The sequence below is a fragment of the Oncorhynchus gorbuscha genome, linkage group LG02 (assembly GCF_021184085.1).
Source record: "Oncorhynchus gorbuscha isolate QuinsamMale2020 ecotype Even-year linkage group LG02, OgorEven_v1.0, whole genome shotgun sequence".
NCBI classification, from domain to species: domain Eukaryota; kingdom Metazoa; phylum Chordata; class Actinopteri; order Salmoniformes; family Salmonidae; genus Oncorhynchus; species Oncorhynchus gorbuscha.
In genome coordinates, this window is record NC_060174.1 from 20917619 (window position 1) to 20935568 (window position 17950).

Here is a 17950-nt window from a genome sequence, read left to right on the forward strand (position 1 = left end):
GTTGTATTGTTTCTTTTGTTAAATGTGTGTAAATGTGAGTGTATTTAGTTGTAGTTTTTTAATGTATGTAAATTGTAAAGCCTTTTTTTCTCAAATTTCTTTTTCATTGTGTTGGACCCCAGTAAGGTTAGCTGTCGCCATTGGCATCGGCTAAAGGGTATCCTAATAAAATCAGAAATCAGGGCTTCTACTGTTCCTCTCCCCCCGAACCAAACTATGGATTTTTCCAGACATTTCTTTCCAAAGTTATCTGGCCCATATAGGATGTGGCATTTTGATTAATTACTATGAGCAGGATGAGTAATGTACGCTATTTATCCCTGCTGTGGGCCTGTCAGTGAGCTGGTTTGTCTGAGTGATGTATCTCCCTGTTCCAGGGCCGTCCTCTAAGATCCAGGCCCCTGGTGTTTTCACAAGGTTCAGACAGCACCAGGAAGGAACAACCTGGGCATGGGATCAAGAATCTGTCCACTATATTTATTCCTCCAACCCATCTACCACTGTCCCTCTCCTCTCCAACAAACAAGGACAGACTGGGACCAAAAAGCTGCCTTGGAATTTCTAACACAACGGCCCATTTACCTTCCTTGCGGCCCCTCACAATGGACCATTTCTTTTCCTTTAGGCCCCAATTATTAGCCAGATAATTATCATTTTGCACAAAAAACCCAAGTTAGACAGGCCCACTGTGCTAAAAATGGGCCGTCCCATCTGACATTTGCCCGAAATGCCAGATGGCCAGTCCGCCCCTGCTGACACACAACACAGAAAATTAAAAGTGACATCCCTAGAAGTCTTCTCATGAGGAACTGGATGGGAGTGCCGAAAGGGGACTGGCTTGGCCCATATGGGCACCAAAGGGGTCCTCATCTGGGTTCTGTAACATTTGTCATTCCTCATATACAGAGATCTCTGGGAAGGACACCAGCCCCAATGCTCACTGTACTACACCACCGGCTGTATTCCTGCTCATAGCAAGTCTGGAAGATGTTAGACAAATAGATTTTTCTTTTTTTATGGGGCATGGCATCTCACAAGAGTCCTTTTAAAACTGACGTGCAGCGCTTCTAATAGCATACTTAAACATGCAATAACAATATTTAATGCTGACCATGCACAATCTATAAAAATGTGCCCTGTGGCAAGATAATAATGCATCTATCACACCTCAGTCCAGATGACCATACTGTATCTAAAGCACTACTATGTATGCAGAATACACCAGATGACCATACTGTATCTAAAGCACTACTGTGTAAAGAGAACACCAGATGAACATACTGTATCTAAAGCACTACTGTGTAAAGAGAACACCAGATGAACATACTGTATCTAAAGCACTACTGTGTAAAGAGAACACCAGATGAACATACTGTATCTAAAGCACTACTGTGTAAAGAGAACACCAGATGAACATACTGTATCTAAAGCACTACTGTGTAAAGAGAACATCAGATGAACATACTGTATCTAAAGCACTACTGTGTAAAGAGAACACCAGGTGAACATACTGTATCCAAAGTACTACTGTGTGACAGATGAACATACTGTATCTAAAGCACTACTGTGTAAAGAGAACACCAGGTGAACATACTGTATCCAAAGCATAAAGTACTACTGTGTAAAGAGAACACCAGATGAACATACTGTATCTAAAGCACTACTGTGTAAAGAGAACACCAGGTGACCATAATGTATCTAAAGCATACTGTATCCAAAGCATAAAGCACTACTGTGTAAAGAGAACACCAGATGAACATACTGTATCTAAAGCATAAAGCACTACTGTGTAAAGAGAACACCACATGAACATACTGTATCTAAAGCACTACTGTGTAAAGAGAACATCAGATGACCATACTGTATCTAAAGCACTACTGTGTAAAGAGAACACCAGATGACCATACTGTATCTAAAGCACTACTGTGTAAAGAGAACACCAGATGAACATACTGTATCTAAAGCATAAAGCACTACTGTGTAAAGAGAACATCAGATGACCATACTGTATCTAAAGCATAAAGCACTACTGTGTAAAGAGAACACCAGATGAACATACTGTATCTAAAGCATAAAGCACTACTGTGTAAAGAGAACACCAGATGACCATACTGTATCTAAAGCACTACTGTGTAAAGAGAACACCAGATGACCATACTGTATCTAAAGCATAAAGCACTACTGTGTAAAGAGAACACCAGATGACCATACTGTATCTAAAGCAGAAAGCACTACTGTGTAAAGAGAACACCAGATGACCATACTGTATCTAAAGCACTACTGTGTAAAGAGAACACCAGATGACCATACTGTATCTAAAGCATAAAGCACTACTGTGTAAAGAGAACACCAGATGACCATACTGTATCTAAAGCATAAAGCACTACTGTGTAAAGAGAACACCAGATGACCATACTGTACCTAAAGCATAAATCACTACTTTGTAAAGAGAACACCAGATGAACACACTGTATCTAAAGCATAAAGCACTACTGTGTAAAGAGAACACCAGATGACCATACTGTATCTAAAGCACTACTGTGTAAAGAGAACACCAGATGAACATACTGTATCTAAAGCACTACTGTGTAAAGAGAACACCAGATGACCATACTGTATCTAAAGCATAAAGCACTACTGTGTAAAGAGAACATCAGATGACCATACTGTATCTAAAGCATAAAGCACTACTGTGTAAAGAGAACACCAGATGACCATACTGTATCTAAAGCACTACTGTGTAAAGAGAACATCAGATGACCATACTGTACCTAAAGCATAAAGCACTACTGTGTAAAGAGAACACCAGATGACCATACTGTATCTAAAGCATAAAGCACTACTGTGTAAAGAGAACACCAGATGACCATACTGTATCTAAAGCATAAAGCACTACTGTGTAAAGAGAACACCAGATGACCATACTGTATCTAAAGCATAAAGCACTACTGTGTAAAGAGAACATCAGATGACCATACTGTATCTAAAGCATAAAGCACTACTGTGTAAAGAGAACACCAGATGACCATACTGTATCTAAAGCATAAAGCACTACTGTGTAAAGAGAACACCAGATGACCATACTGTATCTAAAGCATAAAGCACTACTGTGTAAAGAGAACACCAGATGACCATACTGTATCTAAAGCACTACTGTGTAAAGAGAACACCAGATGACCATACTGTATCTAAAGCACTACTGTGTAAAGAGAACACCAGATGACCATACTGTATCTAAAGCATAAAGCACTACTGTGTAAAGAGAACACCAGATGACCATACTGTATCTAAAGCACTACTGTGTAAAGAGAACACCAGATGACCATACTGTATCTAAAGCATAAAGCACTACTGTGTAAAGAGAACACCAGATGAACAAAACATCCACTGCTCCACTAGTTTAATAACCTGGTCTATCTGGATCATAGCAGTGATGTCATCACCATACTGTACCTGGGTGGTTTTGGTGCAGGCCGGTAGCGTGTTCTGTGAGCGTTCTATATTCTCCATATGTAGACATACGCCCAGCAATGAGTGTGTTGAGAGTAGTGAGCGAAGGGGAGAAAGAGAAAGAGGTAGGGGGGCTAGTTAATGTATTTCCCTGTGTTCCTGCTGTACAATCCATACAGACAGTGTTGCTTTCACTCGGCCCCAGAATACATGAGGACATGTGGTTCTGTTTAGCGGATTGGGGGGGGGGGTACCTTTCCAGAAAAAACACATGATTTCACTTTTCATGTGAAGTTTCACGTATTTTGACCATTTCACATGATCACATGTGGTTTCATGTTATCACATGTTGCTTTAGATGTTGTTACATGTTATCACATTAACTTGACATAATATCACATGTGATCATGTGAAATTCATGTGGTTTTTCCATAAGGGTGGAGAGGGCTGGAAGACAGTCATTGAGGGTGTTCAGTCTTGCTTCCCATCACACACTGTGTAAGATAGCCACTCAAAGACCCCAGAGGACTCCAAACTAAGCACATCACAAATCCTCCCAGTCACTCAAATGCTGCATGTTCAAGGCTAAGCCTGTTCGGCTGTGTTATTCCATGTGAGAATGGAGTGCCATGATAATTGGCTTAAACATGCAGATGTGTGTGTGTGTCAGAGTTTGTGCATCTGCGAAAGTGTGTGTGTTCACGTGCGTGTGTCTGCAAAAGTGTGTGAGTGTGAGAGAGTGCTAAAACATGATTTCATACAAATTTTCCTAATGAGTTTTATTACCTTTAGAGCGTGGCCATGCCAGCTGGCCTGAACACTGATTTCTCTATGAAGGCTTGGGAGTGTTCATTAATTTAGTTTGTAGGGAAACACCCACAATCTAAATGTCAACGATCCCAACAGAACAAAAGGAAATGTAAATGATTTGTATGTCAGGAGTACTGACATTTGACCTTTTCACTCATTATATCACTGTCTTTTGTTCTCAAAACTCATAACTCCATTGACGTGTTACTCCCTAATTACAGTATTATGTGAGTTTTCAGCATTTTTGTGCATTGTTGTAAAAATACCAGTATTTACAACTTCCTTACAGAATTGTGAGTGGCGAGGAGACTATTTTAGAGCAGTCCTGACAAACACTGCTTGCTGTGTTTTCCAAACTTGTTTCCTTAGACAAACGGGGTATCCCAACACTTGGGATGTGCTCAGCTGCTCAATAGGCCACCAGTTCATTTGATCTATTTTCTATCAACATTAACAACATTGCATAAAGATTTGTCAATCAATACGAAGTGCCAAGGGCCAACTTTGATTGTAGAGGTGGGGGGGACATAATGCCTACCCGACCGCTCTGAGGCGTCCGCATGGTCCTAAAGCACATTGATGACTCATTTTGTATCACATTCCAATGATAAAACTGGAGGGGGACAAAAATGCAATTTCAGAATGTCCCCAGTGAATATTGCGCCCCTGCCCTGTGGGCTACTGCAATAAATAGAAGAGCTATCTAAATAGCATGCACAAAACTTTCATAAAATATACAGACAATATAGCAATAACATGTCCTTTAAGTTTGGTTTTAACGTAAACATACTAAATTGCCTGTGATAAATGACAGGGTGTGTTCACTGACCAAAATTTAAAGACAAAATATCTTATTCAATATGATTGCAAAGGTCCACAGATCACTTCCATGTGATAATTCGTCAAAAACCATAGAACTATAACAACCTTTTGTGGGGGTAATGATGGAATTCTATCCTATTGGCAAGGTTAGTTTGCGTTACACATTTCCATCGATTGAGGATTATTAGTTGACTAATTGCTTTAGTCTAACTGATCATTTGCTTAATTAGACTCGTCTTCATTACACAGCTATAAAGGAAAGTAGCTGGGAAATAGGTCATGTTAGAGGTCTGGCTAAATACTTGCCCACTTTATAACAGAGTCTTATGGAATGTGGGTTTGTCCTGTGGTCCGTTAGTAACCCCCCTCTCTGTGTGTCTTAAAAAAGCACCTCCCCTCTTCCAATCAGTGCAATTCCCTAACTTTTCTCTTTTTCTCAAAGGCTATAGTTCAATATCCCATTTCGAGGCACATATCGCGGCTCCTCGACTTCAAGGCACTGCAACAATTATAAGGTATTGTGCTATTATTGATTTATGACACTGGTTATCAATTATTCACTATTGTCATTGGACTCTTTTTTTTACCCGAGTTGAGAATGTTATGCTTGTGTTATATAAGAAAAGTAATGCGCATTGACCTGCCTTTTCAGTTGTGAATGGTTGAAAGAAATTGTCAAAACTGTTTCGGTGAGGATTATTTTAGGCAAAGCTGCAACATCTGTTTTTCCGGCATTTTTTCCGTGGTTGTTAAGTATTCAGTAGCCTGCCTACGAGCCGAGGTTCTCTGTATGCTTTGGGAATATAATTGGTATGCTGTGTGGTTGGTTATATTACCAAGGTGGTGAGTTTGTTACTTTGCAACTTTGCTTCAAGAGACGATACCTTTGTGGTCCACTTCGATATCATGTTTTAATTTTTGTTCCATAAAAAAAGTTGCTGACAAAATGTCTGCATGATAGTGCCCAAATGTTGTGCCCCTCAGATATTTAGAAGTTAATTAATTTCACTGATCAATGTAGTTTTATCTTGTGCTTTAATTAAACGTTTTTCAGAAGTAAGACAAAGGCAAGAACAGTTGATTAGCTGATTTAAGTTTTGAATGTCTTTTTTGCAGTGTAAATAACTTACTGGTCATTTGATATTTGAGTCAACAAAAAGGCTATATATACTGCAGTATGTACTGTAATTGATCAGGCATTTCTTTGTTCGGTCTCGCGGATTGATCCCGTGAACATGAACTCCTCCGCATTGCCTACTGTAAATGAATCCACCAAACGTTTTACCACTGAGGTTGTCGTAACCTATCACATTTGTGAAAGAGAGGAAAACACTTCATATGTATGATTTCAAATATTAGAACAAATTATGAATAATATTGCATATTCACATGGCTACGGTCATTTTTGTAATCACTTCCTGCTTTGACATTTCAACATATTATATGTAAAGCAAGTTAAAGTGTTTGTGTGGAGAGAGTGAAAGACAGATCGAAAGAAAGAGAGCGGGGGTGGAGTGAGGGAATGCGGAGGAGTATCGTTACCGGTCATTTATCACTCATCTTTCATTACATTTTATTGAAGTCAGTGATGGAGGCTATTTTTCTTCCCCATGTTTTGCATAATAACCAACTATTGAGGAGAAAATGGCCAATCTTTCCTTCCTTCTCTGTAACCCCCTGATGTGGGTTAAACGGTGGTTATATATCACTGGGGGCCAATCATTTAGTCTTTAAGCTGACTTTTAATGAGAAATAATAAAAACCAATGGCTGTCCAATTAGACTTGATCGTTTTTCAACGTAATATGCTTTAATGCAGCCAGGACCAACCTGTAAAAGTGGACTTGCAGGTAAGTCATTAGAAATTAATTAGACTTTGAAATCCAGATACCGGTGAAATTATATGTTAAACACTGAGTTTAGTTCTCCCCCTGAAAATATAACTGAAGATTTTCCCAATTAAGGGAGAGAGAAAGAGGGTTGGGGTAGTTTGTAGGGGGGTTTCTAAATAAAATGGTTGATTTTTTAGCAATGACATCAGCATTTTAAAAAACATTTCACTGTCATTTGGCACAGCAACCCATTACTTTTTCTGCAGACTTGAAACAGCACACATTTCACCCTAAGTACCAATAACTTTTGACCAATACTCTTGTGTTGAGATGGTTAACTTGCACATGTCTGCTGGAGGCCAAAAGCCCTGATGTATGTTCCTGTCTGCCCCCCACCAGCCCCCAACCCTGAAGTGCACACAGGGACTGGGACAGGTCCACACAGACGTGTGTGTGTGTGTGTGTGTGTGTGTAGCTCACCTCAGGTGACATCAACAAAAGTAAGAGGAAGTGACATCATCCAGTGGTCTTCAGCAGCAGAGCTACGCAGAGCCACACAAAGCAGCCAATGGGAGCAGGGAAGCTGGCCCGGGTGCTGTTGGGATGGGCGGCCGTGTGCTTGGCCTCGGTCCACACTGCGTACGGCCAGGCGGGAGACGGAGGGTACCAAGCCAGCCGCTTCACAGGAAAGGTGGACGAGAGGGAGGTGCAGAGGGTTCGCAGGAGAGGACAGGAGACACTCAGAGGGTAAGGAGTTTGGCTGTTTGCTGAGTATTAAAGCCAGGACAGCAACCATAGGGCGGCACACAATTGGCCCAGCGTCGTCCGGGTTAGTGCAGGGTTTGGCCGGGGTAGGCCGTCATTGTAAATAATAATTTGTTCTTAACTGACTTGCCTAGTTAAATAAAGGTAAAATAAAAAAATATATAAAAAAATGTCTTGATTTTGATTGATTTTGAAGAAAGGATGTGCGCTTGTGGGGGTTGTCTGTCTTTGAGTTTATCCATAATGATCCACTGAAACATGGTTATATGATTAGGAAATAGATTAGGCTTAGAATGTGGACAGTTGGACAATTTGGATGGCTTTCCCACCTGAGCTGTCTTGGCAACTTCCTCTTCCACTGCTGTGCTTCCTGGGCTAAAGCCAACATAGTCTTAGTACAACCAAATAATGCTGAATACATCATTGTTCTCCCAAAGACAGCACATGTTCGAAGCTAAAAGGTTGCTTGCAAAACTGAGAGATCCTTGAGTATTTACAGAAAATTGGCATTTTCAATAATAATGAAAGTTTGTTGAGTGAATGCAATGACCCAAATCTAAGCAAGCAGGCATTCTGTTAAGTGTATTAGCTAGAGAACACATAGCTGAAGACTGCAGGGGAAAGTTTATTGGCAACAATGTTTTGAGCGGAGGTAATCACTCAGAGTAGGGGTAAAAGGGCAGTAAATTGGGAATTTGCGAAGGCGGGGCTGTTCAAGTTTTCCATTGGGGTGGATCATAGAAACCACAGAACCCCCTCCTCTCCTCCCTCCTTCATCATCACCCCCACCGTCTCCCCAGAACCCCCCTCCTCTCCTCCCTCCTTCATCATCACACCCACCGTCTCCCCGTAACCCCAGGGACTGGGTGGGATGTGTTTCAATGGAGCAAGGCAAAGCTTTTACTGTATATTTCCCCCTTTCGGAAAAACAAAGGATGTTTTGTTGGGACTAGTCTTGAATGTCAGCATCAGTTATTCCAATCAGTCTCTCATCTGTCCCAGTTTATGGCTCCCCTGCGCCCCAACGCAGGAAATGAGGTATTCTGATCGCTCTGGGGGCATGACAAGGGACATTTGTTTCACTGCCGCAGGTGACAAAGCAACAGAACGCATGGCAGCAGAGAAAAAGAGAGAGGAGGAGTGAGAGAGAGAAAGCTAGGCCTTCTTGGAATTAAATAGTATTCAGTTACAGTGCAGACATGAGGTGACAGGTAGCCGAGTGGTTAGCGTTGGGCCAGTAACTGAAAGGTTGCTGCTTTGAATACCTGAGTCATCAAGGTAAAGAAAATGTGTTGAGCAAGGCTCTTAACCCTAATTTGCTCCAGGGTTGAGGTACTATTATGGCTGACCCTGTAAAAAACAATACATTTCACTGCACCTATCCGGTGTATGTAAAATACCTTCCTTTTTCTAATTTGAGTGGGGTTAAGCACACATAGGACTGAGTTGCTGTTTTCTTGTCAATCAGTGTGATTCATTCAGCAGCCATTGGACAACTCTGCGTCTGAGTCTCATTGGAGCCATTTCGTCTGAGAGCCAGCTAGACACAAGGCCACTTCAGGCTTGACCTGTGTCACATTCGCTCAACGGTTGACTCAGAACACACGTAGTGGGCTGTTCTGGTCTAGCAATCTTATCCTTTGATCTGCTCAGTGAAGCAGAACCGTGTTGCATAAAATAATAATGTAGCGAATGCAACAATTCAGAAACTGAATGGCCGGGGGATGCCAGCAGGCTTTTCATGGCAAGTAACAAAGCCTGTGGATTCTTTCCAAATCTTTTCATACCATATTCTTTCCATATCATACACTATTCTTTATAGGATGACAATATTAGCACCCAACATATACAGATTATCCAAGTTGAAAGCTCCCCTCACAACACAATGACATTGACATGACATGAAATTGGAAAGTCTGTCACGAAACATTGTGTACAGCATCAGAGTCACAGATTCCCTCTGTGAGGGAGAGATTATTTTAATAGTGGTACAGCATCAGAGTCACAGATTCCCTCTGCGAGGGAGAGATTATTTTAATAGTGGTACAGCATCAGAGTCACAGATTCCCTCTGTGAGGGAGAGATTATTTTAATAGTGGTACAGCATCAGAGTCACAGATTCCCTATGCGAGGGAGAGATTATTTTAATAGTGGTACAGCATCAGAGTCACAGATTCCCTCTGTGAGGGAGAGATTATTTTAATAGTGGTACAGCATTCAAAGTCACAGATTCCCTCTGCAAGGGAGAGATTATTTTAATAGTGGTACAGCATGAGAGTCACAGATTCCCTCTGCGAGGGAGAGATTATTTTATTAGTGGTACAGCATCAGAGTCACAGATTCCCTCTGTGAGGGAGATTATTTTAATAGTTGTACAGCATCAGAGTCACAGATTCCCTCTGTGAGGGAGAGATTATTTTAATAGTGGTCATTACACTGGTCTTTGTTGTGTGAACAGTGTTTATCTAATGGCTGAATACTCCACAACCCAGGGTTTCAGACTTTACTGTTGTCTTTACACCCCCCCAACCACCCACTTTATTTCCCAGCAGTACCTCCTGCTCTGCCTCTGAACTGTCTGGCTCTGAACTTCTGGCCCTCTGGAATCCTCCATGTGAAGAGCCTCCGACACTCTGTCTCATAACTGTTGAGTTTGCACCTTCAAGCCAGGAGCATGTGGCCCCCAGAAGGCCTCTAGCCTATATATTGGTCTGTAAGATCAAAGGACTGAGAAAAAGCCAAGAAGATATGCTAGCTGACTACATATGTTGTTGACAGTGACCTGAGCCCTGTTTCCCAAAAGCATTTTAAGACTAAGTTCTTCGTTAGAACTAGAAGTCGACCGATTAATCGGAATGGCCCATTTCAAGTTTTCAGAACAATTGGTAATCGTCATTTTGGACACCAATCATGGCCGATTACATTGCACTCCACAAGGAGACTGCGTGGCAGACTGACTACCTGTTATGCGAGTGCAGCAAGGAGCCAAGGTAAGGTGCTAGATAGCATTCAACGTATCTTATAAAAAACAATCAATCTTAACATAATCACTAGTTAACTACACATGGATGATTATATTAGAATATTATTGCCAGAATTTTACGTAATTATGACATAACATTGAAGGTTGTACAATGTAACAGCAATATTTAGACTTATGGATGCCACCCGTTAGATAAAATACGTAACTGTTCCGTATTCCACTGAAAGAATAAACGTTTTGTTTTCGAAATGATAGTTTCCGGATTTGACCACTAAATTTGAGACTAAATTGATATTATATTAAGTTAAAATAAAAGGTTCATTGTTCATTCAGTATTCTTGTAATCGTCATTACAAATATATACAGTATATACAAATCAGCCGATTAATAGGTATTGGGGGTTTTTGGTCCTCCAATAATCGGTATCGGTATCTGCGTTGAAAAATCATAATCCGTCAACCTTTAGTTAGAACCTTTGTAGGAGCATCATTAAATCTCAGAGTTGTTTCCCAAAACCATAGTTATTAACATTTTGCACTTGAAAATGTTTGTAATCTAACGCCTATATCATGACCAATCGTAGAACAACTAAGTGCATCATTAGGTTCATTTTTCCCCTCCCGTGTCAATTTATACACAGAAGATCTCCGCTAAACATAGAAACACATGGTTCATCTGTCTCTCTGTGACCTCCGATAACTTCAGAACAAAGTTGACTACAAATACAAAGTTACCAATGTCTTTGCAATTGATACAAACAAGCGATGTATAAAGATGCTTCAAATGAAAACCGAGACGACTGCATTAAAATATAAACAGTAGGCTATAGGCCTATTTCAATCATATTGGAATACATTTCATGTTCAATCAATTTAGTCATATTTTGCTACTTGTAGGCTACTGTCTGTAATGTGTAGCCTAACATGTGCTCAATGATGTGCCAAGCCGGTGATTTAGTACATTTTAAGGTGTGTCAATATTTGCAGCCGTGGGTAGTAATATCTCTCCAGGAGCTGATCCATCGTCAGTATATAATGTTACGGTAAGATTTGAATATAGAAAGGTGATAAGAGAGCAGGGCTCCCCTTTCTTTCGATCCTATCGGTCTGGACACATGCCTCAACAACGCCCTTAGAAAACGTTCTCTCTGTTCTCTCTGCATGGTGTTTTGGGAAACGCATGTTTCATCTTTGGCTGTTTTAGGAAAGATCAAATCAAATGTATTTATAAAGCCCTTCGTACATCAGCTGATATCTCAAAGTGCTGTACAGAAACCCAGCCTAAAACCACAAACAGCAGGCAATGCAGGTGTAGAAGCACGGTGGCTAGGAAAAACTCCCTAGAAAGGCCAAAACCTAGGAAGAAACCTAGAGAGGAACCAGGCTATGTGGGGTGGCCAGTCCTCTTCTGGCTGTGCCGGGTGGAGATTATAACAGAACATGGCCAAGATGTTCAAATGTTCATAAATGACCAGCATGGTCCAATAATAATAAGGCAGAACAGTTGAAACTGGAGCATCATCACGGCCAGGTGGACTGGGGACAGCAAGGAGTCATCATGTCAGGTAGTCCCGAGGCATGGTCCTCCGAGAGAGAGAAAGAAAGAGAGAAAGAGATAATTAGAGAGAGCACACTTAAATTCACACAGGACACCGAATAGGACAGGAGAAGTACTCCAGATATAACAAACTAACCCTAGCCCCCCGACACAAACTACTGCAGCATAAATACTAGAGGCTGAGACAGGAGGGGTCAGGAGACACTGTGGCCCCATCCGAGGACACCCCCGGACAGGGCCAAACAGGAAGGATATAACCCCACCCACTTTGCCAAAGCACAGCCCCCACACCACTAGAGGGATATATTCAACCACCAACTTACCATCCTGAGATAAGGCTGAGTATAGCCCACAAAGATCTCCGCCACGGCACGACCCAAGGGGGGGCGCCAACCCAGACAGGACGACCACATCAGTGACTCAACCCACTCAGGTGACGCAACCCTCGGTATGAGGTATGAGAGAGCCCCAGTAGAGCCCCAGTAAGCCAGTGACTCAGCCCCTGTATTAGGGTTAGTGGCAGAGAATCCCAGTGGAAAGAGGGGAACCGGCCAGGCAGAGACAGCAAGGGCGGTTCGTTGCTCCAGAGCCTTTCCGTTCACCTTCCCACTCCTGGGCCAGACTACACTCAATCATATGACCCACTGAAGAGATGAGTCTTCAGTAAAGACTTAAAGGTTGAGACTGAGTTTGCGTCTCTGACATGGGTAGGCAGACCATTCCATAAAAATGGAGCTCTATAGGAGAAAGCCCTGCCTCCAGCTGTTTGTTTAGAAATTCTAGGGACAATTAGGAGGCCTGAGTCTTGTGACCATAGCGTACGTGTAGGTATGTATGGCAGGACCAAATCAGAGAGATAGGTAGGAGCAAGCCCATGTAATGCTTTGTAGGTTAGCAGTAAAACCTTGAAATCAGCCCTTGCTTTGACAGGAAGCCAGTGTAGGGAGGCTAGCACTGGAGTAATGTGATCACATTTTTTGGTTCTAGTCAGGATTCTAGCAGCCGTATTTAGCAATTTTGGGGCTTCACCATGTTTCATTGAAATGTACAGCTGTGTGTCATCCACATAGCAGTGAAAGTTAACATTATGCTTTCGAATGACATCCCCAAGGGGTAAAATATATAGTAAAAACAATAGTGGTCCTAAAACAGAACCTTGAGGAACACTGAAATTTACAGTTGATTTGTCAGAGGACAAACCATTCACAGAGACAAACTGATATCTCTCCGACAGATAAGATCTAAACCATGCGGGAACTTGTCCGTGTAGACCAATTTGGGTTTCCAATCTCTCCAAAAGAATGTGAACGATCCATTGTTGAAACACTCATAAGCCTAAATGCCAATTTATGCTCGAGAATGTTCCCTTAAGAGTCTCATTAGGTCATTAATAACTAACTGTTTCCTAGGAATGTTCCCAGCATGTGCAAAGAATGCTTCCAAGATACCATTCCCTTATTGTCAAATAGAACTTAAGCAGAATGTTGTTACCATGTTTTAGAATTTAAGATATTACTGTTCTAGACACATTTCATGGGAACATTGCAAGAACATTCATGTCCAGTTTTCTGTGGTTTAGGAGAAGTGCTTTCAACTTACATATGTGACACAAATGATTACATTATGCATGTTCATTTATACAGTAATTATTATTCAACATGTCCTCAGTTGGGAGTTGAACTTACAACCTCTTGATTCACAGCATTCAGATTGTCCTTCTACGCCACCATGTCTGTGTCAGTTATCAGTTCATTTGACTGTTCTCTCAACATTGATGACTAATTTCAACAATTGAAGGGCTTTCTGTAAAGTTGTCTGATGTTGGTGGGGCATATTAACCTGTTTTAATGATACGCCTGAGTCACTATGCTCAATTAAAAGTTTTTCTTGAGTGTACTTTTAACAGAGCTGATATTTACTTCAAAGTACATTCACCCTATTGCTTACAACTATGTAATTGTTTTAGTTCTACACCGGTGCCTCGGGAGAAGGGGTTAGGGTTTCTTTTGGACAGGGCTTAACTGTACTGGCCAAATAAGCACATGCCCTAGAGATATCCTGTATTGAGACAGTGGTTAGAGTGTTTGTCATTGGTGTTGGTGGCCTAGGTTTTAGACCCGCTAAGGGAATCACACTGCTGTCACATTCTTAGCAATATATGCTAATGTAATTATTTGTCAATAGTTACAACACACTTCTCTGATCTAATTTAAATGAGTTTCAAATAACAACAACAAACTAATTGCACCGGTGACAGTGTTTCACCTTATGCAGATTCCAGCTTTAAATTTAGCGCTGAAAACAGCATTCATTTTCCATATTCGGGCAGAGTTTATGAACCATTCATTGTTAGAATGTTGTACTCTTGCTCTGTTTTTGTGTATGTCAAAACAGCATTTTTCAAGATTTTTATACTGTATGACCCAAGAAAATCTTGCTTCCCTTTTTTCTGTTTCCTTATCTGCTGCTCTGTTTTCTACTCCCTCCTCTGAGTCCTTCCTCCTCTCCTTAACATCAACTTGTTTTCCTTTACCTCCTACTGATCCCTTTCCCATCGTTCTGTCTTTTCACCGACTAACCTTTCATTTCTGTCTCTCTCCTTTCCCTCTTCTATCTCTCTATATATCTCTTTATGTATCTCTTCCCTTTCTCTGTCTCCCTCTCTCTTTCTCCCTCCTTCCATCATTGTCTGTCTCTGTGCCATCTGGTAATGCTGTTGGAGGTGTACTCTTCTCTGCTCTGCTTTCGGCCGATCTAAAGATCCAAACTACAGATAGTCCTCTATCTATGTTTTGTTCGGTGATTATTAGCAAGCGAGCTGGACACAGTCAAGAAACTGTATGAATGTAGGTCCATTATCATTTCTACACACTTTGGATTTGGTTTTAGTCTATATAAAGTATACTGAGTTGTTATTGGTTGGTATATTTCAAACCACTCGCGGCTAGATTGGACCCCCTCGCAGGCCTGGTATATTTAACACCCATGCATTAGAGTAGCCAAACTCAACCTGAGGACAGGTGTACTGACCTGGAACCCAGAGAAGGGTCAATCTGGACTGGATAACATCGCATTTTGTTTTATAAATTCAATACATTATTTTGAGACAGCTTTTTAAAAAATCAACCGGTCTCAGCGGTCTCTTTAACTCAGCAAACTCTCTTTCCTGCTCTCTCTCGAAGCAACGCTTACCTCTACTAATGCCCCGTCTAATCCAATTGCGTGATTATATGCAAATACAAGAGGTCGCTTCTTACCCAATCACATGAATCCAAATATCCTCAGTGGAACCTTGGGACAAGGAGGCAGAAAGAAACAGAAAGATTTGACCACGGTTCAACTGTAAATATCAGAGATAGAAGGAGCTTAGTTAGCAGTATCTTTGTTAATATGGCTTGTTCAAAAAAAAGAAAGGTTGACTCTGAAAACCGTATATTCAAAGACAAGTGGATGGAACAGTATTTATTAATTCTCCCCGCAACTAGCACAAACTGATACACCGCAACTAGCACAAACTGATACACGCAACTAGCACAAACTGATACACCGCAACTAGCACAAACTGATACACCGCAACTAGCACAAACTGATACACCGCAACTAGCACAAACTGATACACCGCAACTAGCACAAACTGATACACCGCAACTAGCACAAACTGATACACCGCAACTAGCACAAACTGATACACCGCAACTAGCACAAAAACTAGCACAAACTGATACACCGCAACTAGCACAAACTGATACACCGCAACTAGCACAAACTGATGTGTCTGATATGTAGTGAGTCCGTAGCTCTCGTGGAAAGTGCCAATGTTAAGTGCCATTATGACACCAGGCATGGTAAATTTGATCAGAAGTATCCCCTGAACACGGAGGTGAGAACAAACAAGATTAACCAACTCAAATCCCCGCTTGAGAGGTCCACCAAAGTCCTTGTCAATTCCCTGACAGCCCAACAACATGCAATGGAGGATAGCTTGGGTTTAGGGAAAACATTTTTTTTAACTTTTCAGTCGCTGAGATGGTAAAAGAATGCATGTCTGACGTTGGCTGACACCTTGCTTGAAGGTAAACAAAAATATCATACAGATCCCACTGTCAGATTCCACAGCAATGAGGAGAACTGAAATATTAGCCGAAGATTTAACTTCACAACTTGATGAGGCCATGCATTTCATTAGCTGTGGGTGAATCAACAGATAACACGGATCATTCCCAGCTTCTGGGAAGAGTGAGGAGATTCTGTGAGGAGATGTGGGGCTTTACAAATCCAGAAGCACACACATGGGGAGAGGATATCCATGAGGCCATCAAATGGATGCGGACAAAGAGGGGGATAGATTTGAAGTCAGAGGTCTCCATCACCACAGAGCTCCAGCCATGATAGGAAGAGGGAGGGGACTGGTTGCATGTTTGAAAGAGGACCTGACATCATATCACTGCTTCATCCATCAACCTGTCCTGTGTGCCAGTCTTGGAAAATAGTATTCTGAGGTCATGACAACGATGATGAAACTTTTTTCAACTTTTTGAGAGCAACATCATCCCTACAACATTGTCTGCTATGAGGCATTCTGACAGAGGCCAATGCCAGTTTTGATGACTTACTACTGCACAACAATGTCAGATGGCTCTGCAAAGGCAGGGTTTTGGAACACTTTTGGAGTGAATCAAAGTTTTTTATTAGAGCAAAAGAGTGACAAGGCAACTCAGTTTTCTGAGTTTTTGGAAGATGAGGAGAAGATGGAAACAGTTGCATTATTGACAGACATTACATCACACCTTAATCAACTGAATGTGCAGCTGCAGGGATGGGTCAACACAGTGTGTGATACGATAACAGAGGTCCGTGCTTTCCAGAAGAAATGTTGAGTTTTTCAAGAGTGATCTCCAGGGAGACCATGTCTGCTTTCCCAATCTTCTGGTGCAAACGCAGGGAGACAAAGATGTTCCCAACCATGTTGATTTCATCCAGAAGTTGATGGATAACTTCAAGGCTCTCTTTAATGACTTCACTGTTGGAAGAGAATTGCTACTGCTCATCCAGAACCCCTTCTTGGTCACAAATGTGACAAAGTTGTCAGAAGAGGCAAAACAGTTCTTCAGATGGGTAGATGTTGCATAACTACAAATGTAGTTGATTGAGCTGCAAGAAAATGTGTCTTTGAAGGAGCAGGCTGGTGATTGTGACCCTGCCACTTTCTGGGGAAAGATGGTGCCTGCAGCCGATCTCCCTGTTCTCAAGAAACTGACATTATACATCCTGACCATGTTTGGCTCCACATACAGCTGTGAATCAGCCTTCTCCACAATGAACTTTAATCAAAACAAATACGGCACCAAGCCCACCAATGAACACCTGCACCAGTGTCTCAGAGTGGCTCTCACTCCATTTGTGTCAAAGTTCAAAGCATTGGCAAGAGACAGAAAGTGTCATTTCTCTCATTAATGCAGGGAAAGTCCCAGAGTGACTCAACATGAATAGTGCATGGCCCACAGTGACTCAACATGAATATTGCATGGCCCACAGTGACTCAACATGAATATTGCAAGTCCCAAAGTGACTCAACATGAATATTGTATGCCCCACAGTGACTCAACATGAATAGTGCATGGCCCACAGTGACTCAACATGAATAGTGCATGGCCCACAGTGACTCAACATGAATAGTGCATGGCCCACAGTGACTCAACATGAATATTGCAAGTCCCAAAGTGACTCAACAT

At 41.6% G+C, this 17950-nt stretch overlaps 1 protein-coding gene across 3 annotated transcripts in view; it reads left to right on the forward strand.

Moving 5' to 3' along the window:
* Positions 1–5471: 5471 nt before the first annotated feature.
* The window catches only part of fbn2b (fibrillin 2b), a 128408-nt gene continuing 115929 nt past the window's right edge, over positions 5472–17950 (forward strand). For 2 of the 3 annotated variants that reach the window (XM_046304331.1, XM_046304351.1), the window contains exons 1-2: positions 5472–5597; positions 7313–7660. In XM_046304331.1, coding sequence (XP_046160287.1) covers positions 7482–7660 — 179 coding nt within the window. In that variant the 5' untranslated portion in view covers positions 5472–5597; positions 7313–7481. The remainder of the gene's footprint in view (positions 5598–7312; positions 7661–17950) is intronic. The other variant, XM_046304341.1, reaches the window with a different exon arrangement.